Here is a 22,875-nt window from a genome sequence, read left to right as displayed (position 1 = left end):
GAACCTTTATCTCATGGCTATTCCCAACCTCGTATTGTTTGGCATTACAAGAATGCAAAATGGGATGACCTGCGAGACTTCTTTTCTTCTTTTCCTTGGTCTGATTACTGTTTCAAAACTTCTGATGTCAACGTTTGCTCAGATCGTGTCAGTGAAATTATTCTTGCAGGAATGGAATCCTTTATCCCACACTCCACTTTAAAATCTCGTCCTTTATCTAAACCTTGGTTTTCCAATAAATGTGCTAAGGCTGTCCAAGAGAAGAACGTTGCATATCGTAATTGGCTTGTTTCTAATTCTTCAGTTTCATTTTCTGCCTACACCAAAGCTCGCAACAATTGTAAAGCAGTTATTAATCAGTCCAAACTAGAGTTTGAACAGGCTAAGAGTAGAAAACTTGCTTCTTGCCCTAATGGTAGCCGAGCATTCTGGTCTCTTGCCAAAGCTATTGGCCGCAACTTTTGCCCATCTCTGCTCCCACCTCTGTCCAAACCAGATGGTTCTGTTGTCACTTCAGCCAAGGATAAAGCTGACCTGCTAGCATCCCATTTTTCTTCGAGCTCATGTATTAATGATCTTGGTAAAACACCTCCCACCATTCCTAACACGCTCCATTCAGTGCCTCCTGTGGTCTTCCGTCAAAAGGATATCAGAAGGATTTTGATGAATCTCGATGCTAAGAAAGCTCCAGGTCCTGATGGTATTTCTCCACTTGTTCTCAAAACCTGTGCTCCCGAACTTACTCCTATTCTTTGCCGCCTTTTTTCACTTTCTTATTCCAAAGGTGTTTTTCCTTCTGCTTGGAAATTTGCTCATATCCAGCCAGTTCCTAAAAAGGGTGACAAATCCCTCCCATCCAATTATCGTCCCATTGCAATTACTTCTACTCTTTCTAAAGTAATGGAGAAATCAATTAACCGCCAACTCTTAAACTACCTAGAAACCTTCCGTCTGATCAACGATCGCCAGTATGGATTCCGTCAGTGTCGATCCACTGGTGATATTCTGGCTTATGTTACCCATTTATGGACTAATTCAATGGAAAGGTTCGGTGAAACACAAGTAGTTGCTCTTGACATCTCAAAGGCTTTTGATCGTGTTTGGCATAAAGGTCTTCTAAACAAGCTTCCATCTTATGGTTTGCCAACTGTTTTTAGTAATTGGTTATCCAGTTTTCTCTCTGATCGCTCACTGAGGGTGATGGTAGATGGCTCTCTGTCTTCTAACTTCTCCACTAATGCCGGTGTCCCCCAAGGTTCAGTTCTTTCCCCCACTCTTTTCCTCTTGTATATTAATGACCTTCTTCCATTGACTGGAAATCCTATCCATAGTTTTGCCGATGATAGCACATTGCATTCAACTTTCCATTTTGAGAAACCTTGTCCAGCTCAATCAGCTTCAAGCTCTCGAAAATCTGCTGCCAATTCCTTAAATGCCGATTTTCAGGTAATTATCCAGTGGGGCAAAGACAACTTAGTTGATTTCAACACTTCTAAAACTCAATCTTGTCTTATATCTCGCAAAAAGGATTCTTCTGCTCCTATGCTTATCTTTAGTGACACTCCGATTTCTAGGCAAAATGATATATCTCTTTTGGGGATTACCCTGACTTCTAATCTCTCTTGGCACAAGCACATTACAAATATTGCTTCCTCTGCATCTAAAAAACTTGGTTTTCTCTTTCGCTCTCGGCGTTACTTTTCTCCCAAACAGCTGCTCACTCTGTATAAATCGCAAATCCGCCCTGCCATGGAATATTGTTCCCACATCTGGGGTGGTGCCCCCAAAACCTCTCTCAGGCTTCTTGATTCCATTCAGAAGAGGGCAGTTAGGTTAATTAATGATTCATCTCTAACAGAGTCTCTCCACTCGCTTTCTCATAGACGCACTGTTTCTGCTGCATGCCTCTTCTACAGATACTTCCATGGGCACTGTTCTTCTGAATTGGCTTCTATAATTCCCGCTCTCTCTTTCAAAACAGTCCGAACACGTGCCGCCACCAGCCAACATCCATTTACTGTCCAACTTCAAACCCACAGAACCAACTTTTCATCTTCCTCATTTATTCATTCAACTGCCGTTTTCTGGAACAACCTTCCTTCATACGTATTTCCTGAAAATTACAGTCTACAGAAGTTCAAGTCCAATATCAACAAATATCTTCTTTCGTCTTCTCAACCTCCAACCCAAGCACGGTACTAAGTACTATAGGTTATAATACCTCTCGTGTTTGGGGTTCTCATAAAAAAAAAAAAAAAAAAAAAAAAAAAAGATATAAGGGATGCAGAACTGGAATTTGGGGAATACAATGTATATAGAAAGGATAGACAGGACAGGAGGGGAGGAGGGGTTATGCTATTAATTAAGAAACACATAAAGTCCAAGGAAGTGAAGCCAGTTGACATCGATGGAAAGGGCAGTGTCGAGTCAGTTTGGTGTGACACAAGCATGGGGAGATCAAAATTGAGAGTAGGAGTGTGCTATTGGCCTAATGACTCTGATGAGTATAATAAGAAACTGTACAGGGAAATAGATTGGGCCAGTAAATCAGAGAGTCTTATAATGGGGGATTTTAATTTCCCAGATATTGACTGGAATTTGTGGGTTGGTCACTCGCACACTAGCAAGGCTTTTGTGGATTTATTGGATGATTGTTTTCTACATCAGCATGTTCGTGAGGCAACAAGAGGGAGCAATACTCTTGATCTGATTATCAGTAGTGATTCTTCATGCATTAAGAACCTGCAGATAAATGAACCACTAGGTGGCAGTGATCACAGTGTGCTGAAGTGGGATTTACTCAAGGAGGTAACTACCATTAGGGGTAAAGGGAAGGGTTTTTGTTTTCGTAAAGGCGACTATGATGGTCTGAGACAGTATTTAAATTCTATACAGTGGGACCAACTGATGATGTTACCAACAGCAAACTCAAAATGGGAAGCATTCAAGGAACTAATCTTGGTGGCTACCAGGCTTTACATACCAACTAAGAAATATTGTTCAAGGTTTAGGCCTAAATGGTTGTCAGATGAACTAATGAGACATGTGGCAGAGAAGAAAAATGCATGGGATACATACAAATTAATGGGTGACATGGAAGCCTATGATAGATATAAGTTGGTCTGTAACCAAGTCACAAAGGAGATTAGGCAGGCAAAGGCAGACTACGAAAAATCCTTGGCAAAGGATGCAAAGAAAAACAGAAAGGAGTTCTTTACATACTTGAACTCGAGAAGTAAAGGGATGAATCAGATTGGTCCACTGGATATTGATGGTTCAACAGTTGAGGATCCTACTCAGGTGGCTAACAATCTAAACGAGTATTTTGCATCTACATTCACGCATGAGGAGTTATTCAGGAAGGAGAATGATGTAGGTAAAGTAAACATTTTCAGTGAGCTGGATGATTTTGTAATAACTGAGAGGAAAGTGGCGGAGAGATTGTTGAGGATAAACATAAAAAAGGCACCTGGGGTGGATGGGATCTATCCAGTTATATTAAAGGAGGCAGCAAAGGAAGTATGCAAACCCCTAGCCATAATTATGAGAGCTTCTTTGGACTCAGGGGAGGTACCCATAGACTGGAGATGTGCAAATGTAACCCCAATTCACAAAGGAGGATCAAAGGCTGACACAAGTAATTATAGACCTGTTAGTTTAACTTCTGTTCCAGGTAAATTAATGGAGGCACTGGTTAAAGAAGCACTGCTGGATCATCTAGACAAGACTTCAGTTATAACTGAGACACAGCATGGTTTTGTTAAGGGGAAGTCTTGCCTGACCAACTTGATTGGATACTATGATGCAGTCACAAAAGAACTGGATGCAGGGAATAACTTTGATATTATATACTTGGATCTTAGAAAGGCTTTTGATACTGTTGCACATGGAAGACTGCTGCACAAATTGGAGCAGTGTGGCATTGGAGGCAAATTGCTGCTATGGATAAAGGGACGGTTGAGGGGGAGAAGAGTGGTAATCAATGGACACTGCTCAACGTGGACTAATGTTATTAGTGGAGTTCCTCAAGGTTCAGTGTTGGGTCCATTGTTGTTTTCCGTGTTTATGAATGATATTGATGATGGGATATCAAGTTTAATGTCTAAGTTTGCAGATGATACAAAGGTTGGCAGGGTCGTTAAGGACACTACTGACGCTATGCTGCTGCAACAGGATCTGGAAAGGTTGAGCAGATGGGCTGAGAGGTGGCAAATGAAGTTTAACATTGACAAATGTAAAGTACTACATATGGGTAACAGTAACCCTAGAGCAATGTATCAACTCTGCGGTACTACACTGACAGTGGTGGAGAATGAAAAGGACCTGGGGGTAATTGTGCAGGCAGATATGAAGTTCTCTGACAGTGCAGACGAGCTGCAAGAGTAGCTCATGGTGTCTTGTCAATGATATACAGGAATTTTTCTAGCAGGGATAAGGAGGTGATTATTCCCTTGTATAAGGCAATGGTTAGGCCACATAATAATAAATAAATTTTCTGTTTATACTCCGGGACGACCAAACGGTCAGAGGAGTTCACAAGATATACAGAATACAAGAAACAGCACCGTATTCAGCAGTCACGGGCTTGAACCCCGGTCACTCAAGGCACGTGTACTTATGCACCCGCGCGCCTGACCACTAGGCTACGGCGGCCTTCCTTCTTGAGTACTGTATAGAGGTCTGGAGGCCTCATTTCAAGAAGGATGTAGAGCTGCTGGAACGGGTACAGAGAAGGGCAACAAGATTAGTAAATGGAACAAAGGGTTGCTCTTACGAAGAAAGGCTTAAGTTTTGCAAATTACAGAGTCTGGAGACTAGGCACCGGCGATGTGATCTGATAGAGGTGTATAAGGCTTTGAATGGTTTGAGCATGCTCAATGCCAATGGGATTCTTCATCTTTCTCAGAATAATCACCTCAGAGGGCATAAATTCAAATTGAGGAAGGACGGATGTCGGATAGATGTGCGGAAATTTGCCTTTGGCCAGCGGGTGGTTGGTAGGTGGAACCGACTTCCATCACTTGTTGTTGAAGTTGATAGCCTAAACAAATTTAAAGCTCAACTGGACAGGTATTTCGAACGAACGGAGGGGTGAAATGGAAGTTTTTTTTTTTTTTTTTTGGCTGATGCTGAATAAGCTTGCTTTCTTGCATCATATGCCTCTACTAATGCTAATGCTAATGCTAATGCAAAGTCTGAAGTTTGTTTCAGGGTGGTGGAAGTGCTCTTTGCCTCGGGAAGAGATTTTGAGCGAAAAGCGTGAAAGCCTTATAGTTTTCTTCTTCCTGCAGCACTATGTCCTTCTGATTTCTAAGGATGGAGCGTAGTTTGGTAAACAGGAGGCCACACCCCGTAATTGGGATGTGGGCAGTTTCCGGGTCCTAATACAATTATTGTATTATTTTACTGTTGCTCGAGGAACTGTCTTACTGTCCTTGGTGTTGAGGATCGCAGCTTTCTTGAATTCCAAGAAATTCCCTGCGCTGTAACTGCTGAGCCTGCACGATCCCCAGGTAATTGTAGGCCCCTCCCTCTGCCATGGCTTCGATCTCTTTACCACTTTTCGGCCGACTAATTTCCCGTGATGCAATCCGCGGGTTTTGCATTTGTCTGCACCAAATTGCGTCGTTTGTTATTTGAAAGATGAAGGGCAGGACACAAATAGAAATGCGCCCACGTGAGGGAGACGCAGTCGAATTGACGGGGAAATATTCTGTAACATTTCGATGTTCTTAAGGAAGGCGATGTGTTTTTTACATTCGGGTACGTGCGACGGATGAACGCACGGATAATTATTTATTTTTTTATGTAATGACCACTTCCGGGTTGTCTTCAGTACTTGCAGGTGTCCTCCCCCTTGACTTGGAGGTTATCCGTCGAGGATTGCACTACTGCCTGTCGCGGGGAATCCCAGCTACCATCTTTGGACATACCATCGACACCCGCACTGACTGCAAGCAAGAAAAGAAAAAACTAGCTGCCATGCTACTTTAAATCTGGCAGGCAAGATGGGAGGAGACGGACAAGGGCCTGATAACTAAGAAATTCATCCCGGATGTCAAACTAGTTTATCCAAAGTCGCCGCCTTGGTTCTCTCCTGGCCTTTACTGTACATATATTATAACTGGACACGGTTCTATAAATCATAAGTTGACTACCTTGGGAATCATCAATAACCCTTCTGTACATGTGGAGAAATTGAAGATTGGGACCATCTTCTTTATAACTACCCAATTTATAACGATCTTCGAGGAACACTGTACACCAGGCTACAACACATACCTCAAGGACAAGAGCACCTACTAATTTCTGAAGAACAATATTATAAATCATTAACTGAGTACGCACAGAACCTCTTTTCTAGGCGCAGGACTCTACAACAAACTCAAGCCAGGGATAGAAACCTGTAAAGGACTTACTCAAACTTGAAATAAAAAATCTGTACTTGACTGTTTTACCAGCATCGACTTGCTAACCCTGGAACATCCAAAGTAGGATTACCTGCTAACTTTCCATATGGTTTGGTAGGCTCCAGTGGTCTTGACCACTCCACCGCAAAATATAAGTCACACTCAGCACTCTCGCTGAGTGGTTTTTCTACCCTTCTGGAGTTATCCCCTCCCCCTTTTCTCCTGGTGGGGCATATGCTCCACTGTCAATTTATGGGATGCCCTTACCTACATCCCCTTACTCTTACTTTCATCCCCCATCTTCTTCCATACACCCTGTATTGCCGCACTCTACCTTATTTTTTATTTATTTTTATTATTTATTTACTTATTTTATTTTATTTTTATTTTTTAATATATTTTTTATTTTTTTAAATTTTTTTTATTTATTATTTTTTTTATTTTATTTTTTTATTTTATTTATTTTTTTATTTTTATTTTTTTTATTATATATATATATTTTTATTATTATTATTTTCTATTATTATTATTATCATCGATTTTTTTATTATTATTATATATATATTTTTTAATTTAATTTAATTTTTTTTTATTTATTTATTATTTTATTTTATTTTTTTATTTTATTTTATTTTTTTATTATTTTTATTTTATTTTTTTTTTTAATTGGTCTCCGTTCAGAAAGCTCAGGCGACCCTGACAGAGACTAGCCAGAGAATAATGGGCAGCCTGGCTACCTCCTAGTGGTGTGTGCGGGCAACGTGGGGTTCCACCAGGGGCCCTGCGGCCAAATGCCAGGACACACAACAGAACCCAACACAAAACTACACATTCAACACACTACACTTTTTCTGGCATTTACAGTGTTCTTTTTTTTTTTTTTTCACAGTGTACATATGGCGTACACTTCACAGTGTACGCCATATGTACACTGTGAAGAAATACAGAAGTATTTCTTCACAGTGTACATTTGGCGCAGATGTGGGAAACCACAGGTGGCGCCCGACCCTAACACTATGCACACTATGTCTTCAGTACTTTTGCAAACGTACTTACAAAGTCAGTTGGAATTTCCCACAGGAAGACATAAGAAATCTCTCTCTCTTTGAAAAACTGTACGCAGTTCCTCCCTAAAATTTTCTTCTTCTAATTCCATTCTGTAGGATTCAATCTGCTTTTGTAATAAAAATTGTTCTTTAAGAAGAGAGGCCAAGAACGCACTACGAACCAAATAGTTGGGCTTCGTTGAAAGAGAGTGTTTCAGAACAAAAGGTATTTCGTTATTTTAAGACAAAAATGAAAATGCTATCGATGCCGTCTGTTTTACCTCATCGGCCTTTGAGGAATAATTTATTTATCCCTATTTTATGTTACTTTTTTTTTTATTTCGGAGATGACAGCAAAAAGGGAGGGAGAACACATAAGCCAATGGCTTTTTAGGGGATGTTCCCTTAAGAACTGATGAATATACAAATATACAATTGAAAAGTGTACAGTTCTGAAATTGTACAGGTAATGTTCAACAGGAAAGACAGAAATAAATTGGAGTGTTTTGTACATTTCTTTACAGAAGACTTCGAAGAGCATCACTACTTATAACATCATTGTGAACATTATTACTATTAAATGAGGAGAGAAAAGAAAAATGATGAGATGTCTGCACAGAAACTATTTGCCAACTGCTTCCTTTAACATTTGTACATTATTTCCATGTTGGTGTTTTTAAAATCCAGGAGTTGAGTGGAAGGTAATTTGAATCAGACATCCCTGGTGATGTGTTCGATTAGTAGTTTCTTGAATTGATTTAGTGAAGTGACATTTTTGGTTTTTGCAGGAAGTTTGTTCCACGTTTTAGCACCTCTGTATTTTATATTTTTCTGATCTATGGCTTTCCTGAAAAGCGGAATCTTCAGGTTGGCTTCATTTCTTAGATTGTGTGATATTTCTTCTTCTTCTTCTACGGTAATGAAAAAGGATCTGAAGAGAGGGGGAAAGTCTGCTGTCTTCATAGCATTGTAAACAAGGATCGCCTCGGCTTTCTCTAGCAGTTGGTAGATGGTGAGGATGTTGGTAGAATAGAACCAACACATCGATTGAGAATGGAGTTGATTCTCTCAAGGTTTTCTTGGCTGGTGGTACCCCATGAGATGATTCCATAGGTGAGGTGCAGCTGAATTAAAGAAAGGAATACTAGTCTGAGAAGTGAAGGAGACACACAGGCTGAGGCCCTGGCGAGTATTCCCGATAGTGACGAAGTTTTCTTTCGTAGGGTTATCATTTGTTTTGCCCAACTTAGCTTATCATCTAGCCAGATTCCAAGAAACCTGGTTTCATTCACCCTTTCAAGTTGTTTTTCTTTGTACGTTGCGTCTAAATCAATATTTAGTGGTTTGTTTTTCGTTCTAAACACCATATATTTTGGTGACAAATGGGCCTGGAGTACTGGGGTCCATAGTTTAACAAATAGATATTTATTGTATACCCAGTATAAATGAAATATAAGTACAATTTCAGTTCAGTAGCTTTCGGAACTCGTGTCCCTTTATCAACTGACAAATTTGAATACATTACAAGCAAAGTGTGGCACGTTACTCATGCGTCATTGTTGTAGCACGGACGTGTGCTGCCTTGCGCCAGTGATCATCCATCAATAAAACGGTTGTCTCCAGGATTGGATGTATACGCATGCCTTTCTGGCGATTTAATGCCTTAGGGTTGTTCATTATGTTTAGTGACTCTAGCCATAGGCGGTGGCGAAAGTGTCGCGCGTGGTCCACTATCTCAAAGTCGCGCTTGGGGTCAAGATCGTGGTTGGTAGCCCAAAAATGTTCTGCAAGCGCGGACTGGTCAGTTTCGGCAAGCCGGATTGCTCTGTCGTGTTCCGTGAGGCGATCCTGGAGACGTCTCGATGTCTCACCTACGTAGCAACTGTTACAGGCCCTACAGGTGATACGGTACACTACATTGCTGCGTAAGACAGGTGTGACAGGGGTCTTCACACTGGAGACAAGTGAACGTAGGTTCCTACTTGGTAATTGCACACATTTGATGTTGTAACTTCTCAGGATCTTCGAGATACGTCCTGACACTCCTGGATAGTACGGAATGTAGGCGGATGATATGCCGACTTGCTTCGGAGGTCTTGGGTTGGAAGTAAGTTCTTGTGCCTGTAACAAGCATCTGTTTAGTACATGGGATGGATAACCGCATCTGGTTAGGTCCGCCTTCACACGGGAGATCTCGTTACGTCTAATTGTGTCGGTGCTGGAATGGCTCCAGGCCCTGGAGAACAGGGTGCGGGCAGTGCTATTGAGATGGCTTGGAGCGTGGCCGGACCCGTAGTTGGTGAATTGACCGCACCACATGGGTTTGCGGTATACTGAGGTCTCTAGATGTGGGCCTACGCGATGCACTAGCACGTCCAGAAACGGGAGCGAACCGTCCACCTCTGATTCTACGGTAAACTTGATGAAATTGGATAGAGAGTTGAGGTATTCTAGTAGTACCGTTTCAGAACCACGTGGTATTATGGTAAAAATATCGTCGACGTATCTACACCACGTTGTAATAGGTGTAGGTGGGTTCTGGTGTATCTGCTTCTCCAGATCTTCCATGGCGATGTTAGCTACTACGGAACTGACAGGGGCACCCATAGCAGTGCCATGTACTTGTTTGTAGAGTGAGTCTTCAAAGGTGAAGATGCTGCTAGAGAGGCATAGGTTGAGGGCGGTACAGATGTCATCAGTGGATAGTGACGTCCTGGATTGGAGGCTTAAGTCGCTCTCAAGGAGCCTTCTGGCGCAGTGCACGGCCTGTTGGACGGGAATCGAGGTGAATAAAGAAACCACGTCAAATGATGCCATGACAGAGTTATCAGGGATTGAAATGTAAGCATCTACCGTTATGTGTTGTCAAGTGTCAGTCTGTCTCCAAATCGTTCCACTTCCAAATGGATACCGATTTGGAATAAATATTATTATTATCTGTTTATTTCTCTTTCGAGACACCCATAGACAGCACGTGGCTAGAGGGTGTGGTTACATTATAGTATTTACAAGCATGTTTACATGAACTTATTTACAAAATTTGGAGATGCAAAAACACAGAATATGTGGTTAATGAATTAATTGTTAAGTTGGTTTAATTAATTACTAAATGAGTGTTAAATGCTAAATATTATTATATAAATTATTAAATTAGTCTTCTTATTATATTTGTACACTTCAGCCGGTACACATTACCAAAGATTTCTGTCCTATACATTTTGTCTGTACATAGTTTCTCTGCATCTATGTTTAAATTATTAAAATAATTCACAGTATTTGCTGGGAAGGAAGAATCTCCCCAGAGAGTCCAATTGAGTCAGTGGGCACTTGAGACTTGGTTCTTCCCTCTTTATTCTCAGTCGTATCATCCGAGGGCGAGTGATCACGTTTCCCACTTTCGGCGCATCTGTTCTCTCTCTCCGTTAGTAGCTTTGCCAGAGTTGATTGGATTGTAGCCAATCACCGAAATATGGGTGATAGGCTACAATCCAACGTGCATCGCATTTCTCGTAAATGAACGGCTGAAATTTAATTATCTTCTTCTTCTTCTTCTTCTTCTTCGTCTTCGCCTTTTCCCACGTTATGTGGGGTCGGCTTTCAATGTTCCCATTCTAACACTTACATAAAAATTAATTACATAGAAATTATTTATTTATTTATTTTATTTGTCTTTTTAACTTTTCTCCTGCAAAAATAAAAATATGAACTCGATAAAAACACCTTCTTAAATTTTTTTTTTCTATTTGGAAGGGGGCGTTAATACATCTCGGGCTGACTGGAACATGACCTTGCGCAAAACAAAGAACTTCACTCCACCTTCCGCAACTTTGCTTCTTTTTTTTTTTTTTATTATTAAAATCCGTTTATTAAAATAGCAAGTGTTTGCCTTCACCCCTTATACACAGCCACCCGGCTAGAAGGGTGTACAAAATGCAAGAATTGCAATTATATACAATATAAGAAGGGTGTACAAAGAGCAAAAATTACAATTATTTACAGTATTTACAATATAAGAAGAGTGTACAAAAATGCACGAATACAATTATTTACAATATTTATACAAATTGTTTACAAATTCACTCACTGTCAGGATTATAGTTGAATTAAGCTGTGCGCTTCTGAGATGCTCTTCACTCTGTACTTCTTGCTTTCGGAGTATTTCACAGGGTCTATTGTCAATGAGTTGAAAAGGTTCACTGCGTTGTTTGGGAAGAAGTTCTTCAGACAGCACAGGTTGGATAGTGTAGAATGCAACGGTAGGTAGGGGTTGTCAATACTGCGCCCAGCACGTGGAGTAGAGATAAGTCCTCGAAGACTGGGGGCGTCAATCACTCCGGTAAGCATCTGAGAAAGAAGAAGAATATTCCTGGATGCAATGTGAACTCTCCAGGGGGTGATATTTAAGTTGGTATATAACACAGCCCTGGAGATGGTGAAAGCATTGCCCGTGACCCTGTTCATCCATCGCATTACCCAGTACTCGACTGCGAGGAATCTATTTATGTACGACGTCGGGGCAGAAGACCAGATTGGTGATGCATACAGTGCGATAGGTTGTAGGCACCGCTGGACGTATCCTCCGACTATATCTACGTTCAGTAACCCCGTCAGCTCTTGTCGAATTGCCCACATCGCCGAGAAAGTCTTCGTTTTCATGGTCGAGAAATGGTTCTGAAAAGTGAGGCCCTCGTCCCAAGTCAAGCCGAGGTCGGTGTGAGACTTCACTTTCCTTATCTGCACTCCATTGTGATAGGCTGTGATATCATTTTTTATTCTCTTTTTTGTAAAGGTAAGTTGAGCTGATTTTGAAGAATTTATTTCCAGACCTATTTGCAGTAGATATGCTACAAGGTTGTCGATCAGAACGGAGACTCGCTGATTAGTCAGATGAGTTTGCTCAGCTTCTTTAGACGTTATGTATAATTTGAGGTCGTCTGCATACGATGAGAAATCAGTATACCTTGCGAGGAAGGGTTCAAGGGCAGCAGCGAACAGTACACAGGATAGGACACCTCCCTGTGGTACTCCTCTCGTTATAATGCACTCCTGATGGAAGGATTTATAGCTGATGATGAGTTGTCTTGGCGTAAGGATGCGGTTGATGGTTTTTAGCAGGCTTCCAGTAATGCCAAAGTACTTTTCTAGAATGTTGATGAGAGCGGGAATTGAGAGTTTATCATAGGCAGATGAAATATCCAGGAAGATGACGTCTAGCTGAGATTTACTGTTGAGAGCAGTTTGAATTTTAAATAGGGTATCCAGTAGGTTTGTATATGTAGATCTTTTGGGGATCACGGTATGCAGATGTTTCGGTCTATGAGAGAAGCATTGGGCGATCAGTGCTGATAAGATAGCTTTCTCAAACACTTTTAATAGAGAGCAACCCACTGAGATCGGTCTCAAGTCCTTAGGTTCCTTTGGGTTTCTTCTTTTGGGTATGGGTTGTACCCTGTAGTGATTCCACATTGTCGGGATTGATCCGGACTTCAATATGCGATTAAAGATTACAAGAAGGGGCTCCACGATGAAGGCACTACACACTTTAACCATGAAGAGAGGGAAGCCGTCAGGACCAATTGTAGATTTATTAGGAAGTCTATTGATGGTATTTATAAGGTGTTGTTTTGTTAGCGTTATAGTTGAAAGGGGCTGTCTGGAGTGCGTGATGAAATCACTTAGGTTTGGGGTTTTTGGGTCTAATGGCAACTCGTTGAAAGTCGAAGATACCCATTCCTGAAATACCTTCTCATCGATATGGAAATCATTGTTGCATTTGGATGTAATACGTTTCGAGCGGTTTATTCTGTTGAGTGCCAGCTGCCGGATTGCATTTCGTTTACATTTGAGGAAGGTTGCCCGCTCTTTCTTGTACATCCGGTAGTCAGCTGAGTTATGGTACTTTTTCCATATTCTGAAAGCTTTTTGTTTCCTCTTGAATGCTACTTGGACTTCGGCATTGAACCATGTATTGGATCTATCAGAGAGTTTTAATTGTTTGTAAGCTCCTTGGGAGGCAATTTCAAGCAGCTGGTTAGCCAGTTTAGATATAGCAGTGTCTATTGATTCCTGCTGTAGATCCTTCCAGTTTATTTCTATGAGACGTGCAAGGATGATCTCTGGGTTTAAATATTTGATGGAGAATACTGTTTTGGTAATCTTCTTGTTCCTGAGAGCTTCATCAGTGTTTGAGTTTACAGTGACGTTGAACTCAAACGTGATGGGAGAGTGATCGGAGGGGAAGCTGTGGTGTTCAGTGGTCAGACCTAGGTGTGGAAGATTGTGGAATAGTAGATCCAGCATCTGGTTTCCCCTGGTAGGAGGTGTGGTTTGGTGAAATAAGCCAAACGTGCCAATGGCTGATATGAGATCCTCAGTGGCCTCATCATGTCTAGGCGTAGGCATGTTGAAATCGCCTATAATGAAGGTGGGGATGTTGGGGACTAGGTTGGTTGCTATCCATGCTATCAGTTCATTTCGTGAATCTTCTGTGTGGTCAGGGGGTAGATATACAAGACAAATTTGTAGTTGAATGGCATCCTTTCTTAATGTGGCACATAGGGCTTCGAATTTATCTGATTTGGTCACCTGAAATCTGGACTGCTTGAAACTGGATGAGTACAGTAACGCAACACCTCCACCGCGTCTGCTATCCCTGGAATTATGGAGGCTGAGGTAATCAAGAGGCTGACCTATGACATTCAGTTGCCTTCCGTGAGATAACCAGGTTTCAGTCAAGCAGATGAACTGATATTCAGCTAGTAACATGATGGTTTGTAGGGGGTGTAGTTTATTGCTGATACTGCGTACATTTTGGTAGAAGCATTTAAGGGGAGTTATTGAGAGAGGTTGGCAAGAGGCTGATATTGGTTGCTATCCCTGTATTATTGTCGATCTTGTGCGGTAGGATGCGGAAGATGTCCGTTCTTTGTACATTTTTACTAGAGTTCCTGGCGGCCAGGTGCTGGTATCTAGCACTTTTAGTTCATCCTGTTTTTCACAAGTAATTGTAAATGAAGAATAGGAGGGATATCTTGTTTTCACAGGTCTCACAGCCACCTTGATCCCTATTTGTTCCTCAAAGAATTTAGATATATTTGCATCGGTTGTGGACGGTCCAAGTCTCGATATGAAGATTTTCGATTTTGTTTGGACGGATGTTATATTGTACATTTTCTCCAATACGTTGGATTGGTTGACTGGTGTGGTTTTTTTGGGGTATGCTGGTGATGTTTCTTGAGTGGGACCGGTCCCCTGGGCTACCAAACTATTTACAGACCTATCTTCTCTTGTGTTCGAAAGACCTCTTTCACGGAATTGTTATCCGTTCACTCGGTTTGTGACCACAACTCCTCGCTCACTTTGGGTCACATAAACTGAACAGGACTTTGATCCGCCATTTGTTTTTCTTTTTTCTCCCGAGTAGGGAATTTCTATCTTCTTCTGAGGAACTTCAGGTCTGGTTGTTGAGGCCACCCTCGGCGCGGACAGGATGAGATGCTCTGGAGGCTTTTTGGTTTTTCCTCTTCTACGTTACCAATTCGGAGTGTCCTGTGTGGAAGGTTCAGTTTTAAGCACGGAGTTGAACAAGCGTTCCTGGTGACGCCAAACCCGTGACCCACACACATACGGAAATCAGTAAAATAAATTTTCTGTTTATACTCCGGGACGACCAAACGGTCAGACGAGTTAACAAGATACACAGAATACAAGAAACAGCACCGTATTCAGCAGACACGGGCTTGAACCCCAGTCACTCAAGGCACCGGTACTTATGCACCCACGCGCTTGACCACTAGGCTAAAGACGACCAGTTAGAACGGAGGTCGCCTCCGAACTCCAATTTATTTTCGGCGCCCCAACCCGTGAAGTTGCGGTTGCTGCGAAGCTGCGATTCAGATCCCCCATCCGCTGCCCGAAAAGAATTGGGGGTGGGGTATCCAAACACGAGGGACCTGCCCCTCCGTTCAGTGAATCCCCGCCGAAAGAAATGACTTCGATAAAAGCGAAACCGCTTCGGAGGAGGTGGGAAGGGGGGAGGGAATCAGCCAAGGAGTGCTGGACCGCCTGGGAACAGCAGCACCACCGTGGGCGATGGTCGACGGTTCATCGTCATCCGAACAACACCGCGTGCCCGAAGTAGCCACGGAGGCACCTTTATGGCGACCCCCAAATAAAAGAATCTCCCGGAAGTGCATTCCGCAGTTCTTCGTGTTTCTACTGCTCGTCCCCTCCCCTCCCCTTTCCCTTCCCTGTCAATAAACATAAATTTTCTGTTTACAAGGTCAGAGCAGTTCACAAGATAGACAGAAGAGCAGAAACAGCCCCGTCTTATCCTTCCTTCCTTCCTTCCTTCATCGACGTCACCATCTTTTAAATAATCTCTCTTTTTGTCCTCCCATCCTAAATGAAGTGTTGCAGTGGTGAGTGACAAATGCCCTTCACGGCAGTAAATGCCAGGGGATTATTTAAAAGAGGGCCGGCCCCACTAATCTCTTTCACTCGTTTCAGGCCCCGGTATCACCGACAACGCAAGAGACGTGACCGTGGACCTGTCTGGTTGCGAAGGAAGTGGGCCGTGCAATCCGTGGCCGAATTCCTACTGGGTTTCGACGTCTCTCCGCTTCAGTGAGTATTCAAATAATAATAAATATAATAATTATTAATAATTAATAATAATTACGCAAATTGTTCTTCGCATTTCCGTCTGCGCCGCTTCACGCGCTTTTCCGTTGAGAAACCCCCCGAAGGTTCCATTCCGTGAACGCGATGACCTCCCAAGAGCAGCGTCTGTGGGTTTCGACGAAACCTCAGCGCAAAGTTTGTTGCATCTGCGGGATGGCCGCGCAGTGAAGAGGGCACTTCTGAATGCACGCGCTGTAGTTTATCGAAGGCTGTACCGTACCGGCCCCGGCTGAGTCGTAAAAGCAGCCGAGATTTCGCGTCGGGAGGCTTCCTGCGGGATTGCTTTTAGTCGGGGAGGACGCTTTACACGCGGTAAAAGGTGAATCGCTTACCCTGCTTCCGTAAGCAGCGCTTTTGGCTGTCCCCAATGAGATTGCCGGTAGGTGGCGTTTACTGTGTGCTTGTGTCTTTTGCATGCTCCCGAGTTTTTCCCTTTTCTGGATAATTAAAGCTGCAAGCAAAATATTTTCTCGTCTTCAGAACATTACAAAGTGATGTTCTTCCTGCCCACGTTCGTGACTTCGATGGATTCATCTGCATTGATAATTTTGTATTTTCTATTTTTAATTTTGGTATGAACATCATGGTCGACACAGGAGTCTTTGTTCGGAGTTAAAGGCGTTTGCTGTCATTGGTTGCTCATTGAATAAACTTCTTGTCGCCTTCTGGAAGTACTGGACTGAGCGCTGTTTTCTCGGAACTCATTGCCCTCGGCAACCTGCCAGAGCCACACATTATACTTATTAAGGCTCAGGAAGGCAGCGCCTTTTCTACCAGCGAAGAGGTTAGGCAGGAGGTTAAAACCAAATTGGCGTCGGACATCAAGGATGTAAAAATTAAATACATAAGAAAGATTCGATCTAATGGGATACTTATTGAGACTGCAACTTCTCAGGATCTTGATAAGATACGAAAGTGTTCAAAATTGCAAGATTGTGGTCTCAAATCTGAGACACCCAAGAAACTAGGACCCACAATTGTTATGTATGACATACACAAGGAGGTTAAAATTGAAGATATATTAGATGATTTATTTCACAAAAATCTAAAGGATTATCGATTTACCTCAGAGGAGGTACAGGCGCAAGTAAAACCTAGGTTTTCAACACGTCCCAAACCAAATCGGTCAACGGTAAATTGGATATTCGAGGTTTCCAGTGATATTAGGAAAGCTTTGCTTTTAACTCATAGAGTTTACATAGGGTGGACATCGCACACGGTTAAGGACTATACTATAGTACCACGATGCTTTAAATGCCTTGGCTACGGCCATTCAGTTAGGACGTGTACTCAAGAAGCTCAAACATGTGGTCACTGCGGTTGTTCAGGTCATAATATTGCAGATTGCCAGAATAAAGACAAACCCCCTGAATGTCCGAACTGTAAGCGGAGAAAAAAGAACTATGCTCATTCATACAAAGATGCTAAATGCCAAGAATATTTAAAGGCGCTGGAAATTATCAGATCTAAAACTAGTTATGAATAATACACCTCCAATCAGTTCCAACACAAGCAGTACAAATTTAAAACAATTAAATTTTCTCCAACTTAACTGTCAACGTGCGATTGCAGTTATGCATGACCTCACCACAACCGTTCTTGATCACTCTATTCATATCATGGCCCTACAGGAACCTTACTCCTATAAGGGATTAGTAAAAGGTTTACCTATGCGATTTAGAGTCTTACAATCTGACCCAGACATTACTGGTACTGGCGGAAATGCAAGAAGGAGAATTTGGGCAGCTATTGTCATTGCTGACCCTAATTTAACTGTTACTCGGATTTCAAGTCTTTGCTCTGCACACGCAGTCTGTGCCTGCATTGAAGGCTGGTTCGGGAAATTTTATATTATCTCGATTTATTGTCAATGTGCCCAACATAATGATTCTATTCAACCATTTGTGAACTATATTGATTCCGCCGTGAGAGCTTTACAGAATGAACAAATATTCCTGTTAATGGATGCTAATGCCCATTCGACACTGTGGAATGCTCAACAAACAAATGAAAAAGGGGAACTTTTAGAGGAAGTAATTATGACACATCGTCTAAAAATTCTTAACACACATGGACATCCACCGACTTTTGTTTCCACACGTGGACAATCATTTATAGATGTCTCCTTGGCAACACTGTCTTTGGCCCAAAGGATCTCGGATTGGCAGGTTAAAACTGATTGGGTAACAAGTGACCATAATGCTATCAAGTTTACTATGACAGATATTGTTTCTCGTTCTAGATCGGATCCTTTTGATGTGCCTCGTTTTCACACTAGGTCTGCAAAGTGGCAGGTCTTTGACAAGGTAATAAAAGAAATGTTTACTCCTGAGCAGATGGGTATTATGGAATCTCTTCCTTTGGATAATCAAGTTGAATTTATGCAGAACACTATTATACAGGCTTGTGAAGCCTCAATGAAATTTAGAAAGCGCAAACCATATCACGTTCCTTGGTGGTCTTCTACATTAACTGATTTAAAACAGCTTACTAGAAGGACTAGACGTGAATTCCAGAGGGCGAAGAGAAATCCATCGCGTACGGTACTTGAATTGACGGTTTTACAAAGTAGATACAAACAAGCAAGACGAAATTATCATAATGAGATTCGCAAACAAAAAAGGACTTCTTGGGAGAGTTTAATTAGCACCCAGGGAAATAGTGATCCCTGGGGACTTATTTACAAGCTTGTGACCAAAAAGATTCCACCAGGGGAGATTTTCACTTCTGTCACAACAGCAGAAGGTCAAAGTACCCTATCTTGGTCTTCTACTATAGATAGAATATTAGACGTAATTATACATCAAGATTCTGATACTAATATGTCACCGGAACAAATTGACATCGTACATTTAAATTCTAACTACACAGGATTGACTGAAGAACCTCCATTCTCTCTGGAAGAGGTCGAATGCGCAATAAAATCCATGCGCTCAGGTAAATCCCCTGGGTATGATAAAATTGAAGTTGATGTTGTTAAAAGAGTCTGGAAAATTGTACCAGCTTCAATATTAATTTTGTTTAATTCATGCCTACGAAGTGGTGAATTCCCTAGAGTGTGGAAAAGAGCTTTGCTCAAAATCTTGCTTAAGAATCCCAAAAAACCGGCTGAGGATCCATCATCATATAGGCCTATAGCCCTTCTCCCAGTTCTGGGAAAGGCGCTAGAGAAGGTTGTTGCCAGCAGATTAATTGCAGCATATGCCGACAAAAGACTTGCTTCTGGAGACCAGTATGGGTTCACCAAAGGACGAGGGACAGAAGATGCATTAGTTAGACTTCTAGATATTCAGGCTGATACAGATTCCAAGTATTTGCTCGGCCTCTTTGTGGACTTCAAAGGGGCCTTTGACACCCTTTGGTGGCAAAGTGCCCTGGCGAGGTTCCGGGAGGCCGAAGTGTCCATAAATATATATAAGCTTTTAAAGAGCTATTTTTCTGATCGTACCATTTCTGTCAAATCTGGACTGGAGGAGGTCTCTCGCAGAGTTACAAGAGGATGTCCACAGGGGTCAATACTTGGTCCCTTGTGTTGGAATCTGGTTTTTGATTCCTGGTTGGTTAAGAGTTTTCCAGCTATTCATATGATCGCATACGCTGACGATCTTACAATATTAATCCAGGGTAATTCTAGGAAAAGCCTTGAAGAATCAGCAAATGCTGTGCTGTTAGAACTCTCCAACTGGTCTTCAACACATAAATTGCAGGTTTCAATTGCAAAAACGTCTCAGATGTTGCTTAAGGGAAAGCTTGACCATGGAAGACCTCCAGTTATTAAATATAGGGAACAAACCATTAAGTACCTATCGAAGACCAAATACCTAGGCATTTATATTGATGATGCTCTCAGTTTCCTACCACATGTTCAGTATGTGAAAGAAAAGGCTAAATTGTTCCTGAGCCGAATTAAACAGATAACAAGACAAGACTGGGGTCTTAGAGGTCAAACCTTACGACTTCACTATAATTGTGTGTTTTTGTCGATAATTTCTTATGGAGCTGGTGCATGGGGCTTTAGAGCTAATAAAGTTGCTGTAGTAAAGCAACTGTTACAAGCACAGAGGGCTGCCCTCCTAACCATGTCAAGAGCTTGTCGAACTACCTCCACGATGGCTCTTCAGGTTTTGCTTGGGAAACTACCTGTCCATTTTGAAGTTCAGTACCGCTACCTTAAGTATCACCTTTTGAAGAAAATACCATTGACCTATGATAACATCCAATTAGATCTAAGTGCTCCCATTAAGACTGAGAAGACAAGATTAAGGCAAATTTTTATTGCAAAATGGCAGCAGGAGTGGTCTTCATCTGATATTGGTGCAGTCACAAGGGACTTTCTGCCTGTAGCAAGGGAAATTAAAAAGGAGGAGTTAAAGTGGTTTTCGCCGGGCTTATATGGTATGTTTATATTAACTGGCCACGGAAGTATAAATACTAAACTTCACAAACTGGGACTTTCACCAACAACATCTTGTTTGTGTGGCCAGGAAGAAACTGTTAACCATATTCTTCATCAATGTCATTATTATAACGATCTTCGACGTGACCTACTTAGTGTAGTTCCTAACTTGGACTCCAGCAACAATAAAATTCTGGTTGAGTCCCAGACAGCTTTTAATGCTATGAATGTGTTTGCTTCTCGTGCATTTAAAAGAAGAACCGAAATTAGGTCCTAGTTTTACTGTTCCTGCGATTTCTTGGATCCTTTATTGGATTAGGAAAGAAATATCTCTCATTTTTGATTGGATTCTATATCTGCAACTGATTAGTATCATTAAGTGCTACACTATACTTTCCTGGATTTTATAATAGACTTGTTCTTGATGTGGAACTGTTTTCAGCAGAATAGGTATTTATTGTATAAGGAATTTTGCTCTACTCATCGAGATATTATTTGGCCTTTAGCGTTTCATTGTTTTTGGAATTAATATTTCTTTGTGAGTGACATATGACCACTGTGACTTTTCATATTACAGACTTTTCCTAGTAACTCTGTTATCAACTGTCTTGGATGATTATCTTAGACTTTTTGGGCTCTCTTAGAGCTTGTATTTAGGCAAGAACTTTTTAAAACATAATTTTGAACCCTGCCTAATGTGATCTCATCTAGGATTTGGACATGTATATTACTTTTGCGTTAACCCTGAAACATTTTATTTATTGGGCCAGGTTATGGCATTACCCTGGCATTACATTGGACGAATCTGTACATAGTGTATATTCTGCTGTGTTCCTGAAGAAGAGGATATTGTACATATTGCACATAGTGTCTTTCTGTGGAGCTTTTCAGAATTCGTGGATTTGCTTTCACTGTGTTTTTTGTTAGAAGATCAATTATTTCTTCAACAACTGAAGACGTTCTGCCTACAAGGGGTTAGGCAAACTGTAAATTAAGATGTTTTGCTGATCCTAGTTCCTAGGATGGGATTTACCATGAGATAGGTCTCCATGGTTAGAGAAGTTAGTCCACTTCTCCCTACTTTATTCTTGCTTAACTTCTTCTCACTTCTAACTATTGGAGAGTCCCTCTGTTGATTCTCCTCTATTCTATCTATTTACCTCCCCAGATCCCAAACTTCTCCCTCTGTATTCCTCTTTTTCCACTTCATTCTCTTTTTCGGGCACTCTCAGGTGTTATGCCCTGGGCTTGCCCAGCAGGAGATAATTGATCCTGGCCGCCTCCACGTGGCGGGGATGGGGGGTGAGACGTAGTGACCAGGTGTTACTGCTTCTTACCTGCTAAGAGCCAGGTACCGGCCGATAACATAACAACAGAACACATCATAACACTTACACGTCCAACACACTACATACAATTGGCCGGTCTTGGCATAAGCTTCAACACAAGAAGTACAATAGCGGCTTATGGGGGAAACCCTGGGATCCGCCACAACAACACATGAATATCCCCTGAATATCCCTGCCCTCGGCAACGGGAGAGTGTAGTTCCCGTGATCTTTATTGACCCACGCGACTAAATAATTACAGTTTGTGTGTAAACAGCTGAGTCACTACCAGACCTTACATTTAACACTTTTTTATTATTTTTTTTAACTGCTGTTTTTAAAAAATAACATGATTAATAATAATACTGTATTTCTAATTGAGAATTACGAGATCTAACATGGAAGGAAAGATTAATTCATTAAGAAAACCTGTAACTAGCTCAAAGGGTAGAGTTAGCAGTTCTCCAAAGCCGAATCAGGAAACGTTATCGCAGTCAACTCAAGAAAACCCTAATAGTGAAGGTTCCATTTCAACTCAAGGAATTGGAACTTGTGTAAGCTCTGGAGAAAATGACAAGACATAAATTCTGGATAAATCACAGGATCCATCTTTCATGCACCACAAGATATCCAATATGAGAAAAGATGTAATGAGCGTCCTCATGGAGGAGACCAACAAAGTTCCTAAAAGGGCTAAAGAGACAATTATGGAAATATGGTCAAATCTTGAGACTGTCATTACAACTCTCTTAATGAGAGATTAAAAGCTACTAATAAAGAAATCGAAATCCGGGCCAACTTATAAAAAAAAAAAAATTGTACAAACATTTTCAGTACGGAATGCTAATAAAATGGATCATAGCCAGCAATCAGTTCATCAAACTGCTGAAACAAATGCAGCAGTGTATGAGGGAACGCAGTTGCAGGTTGCCTCCTCTGTGAGATCATCTGCTGACGCTGCCCGTGGAGCAACTTCGGTGAAGGAAAAATCAGTAGGATCGAGTGAAAATGTCA

General features: G+C 41.6%; 1 protein-coding gene across 1 annotated transcript in view; it reads left to right on the top strand.

Moving 5' to 3' along the window:
* LOC150087598 (uncharacterized) overlaps window positions 1–22,875 on the top strand; it is a 73,535-nt gene that overhangs the window by 27,424 nt on the left and 23,236 nt on the right. Inside the window, exon 2 of the mRNA XM_090369880.1 lies at window positions 15,965–16,081. Coding sequence (XP_090226006.1) covers window positions 15,965–16,081 — 117 coding nt within the window. The remainder of the gene's footprint in view (window positions 1–15,964; window positions 16,082–22,875) is intronic.

Source organism: Mastigoproctus giganteus, chromosome 3 (genome assembly GCF_048544385.1).
Source record: "Mastigoproctus giganteus isolate SK-2022 chromosome 3, ASM4854438v1, whole genome shotgun sequence".
NCBI lineage: Eukaryota > Metazoa > Arthropoda > Arachnida > Uropygi > Thelyphonidae > Mastigoproctus > Mastigoproctus giganteus.
This window is presented reverse-complemented; position numbering and strand designations above follow the sequence as displayed.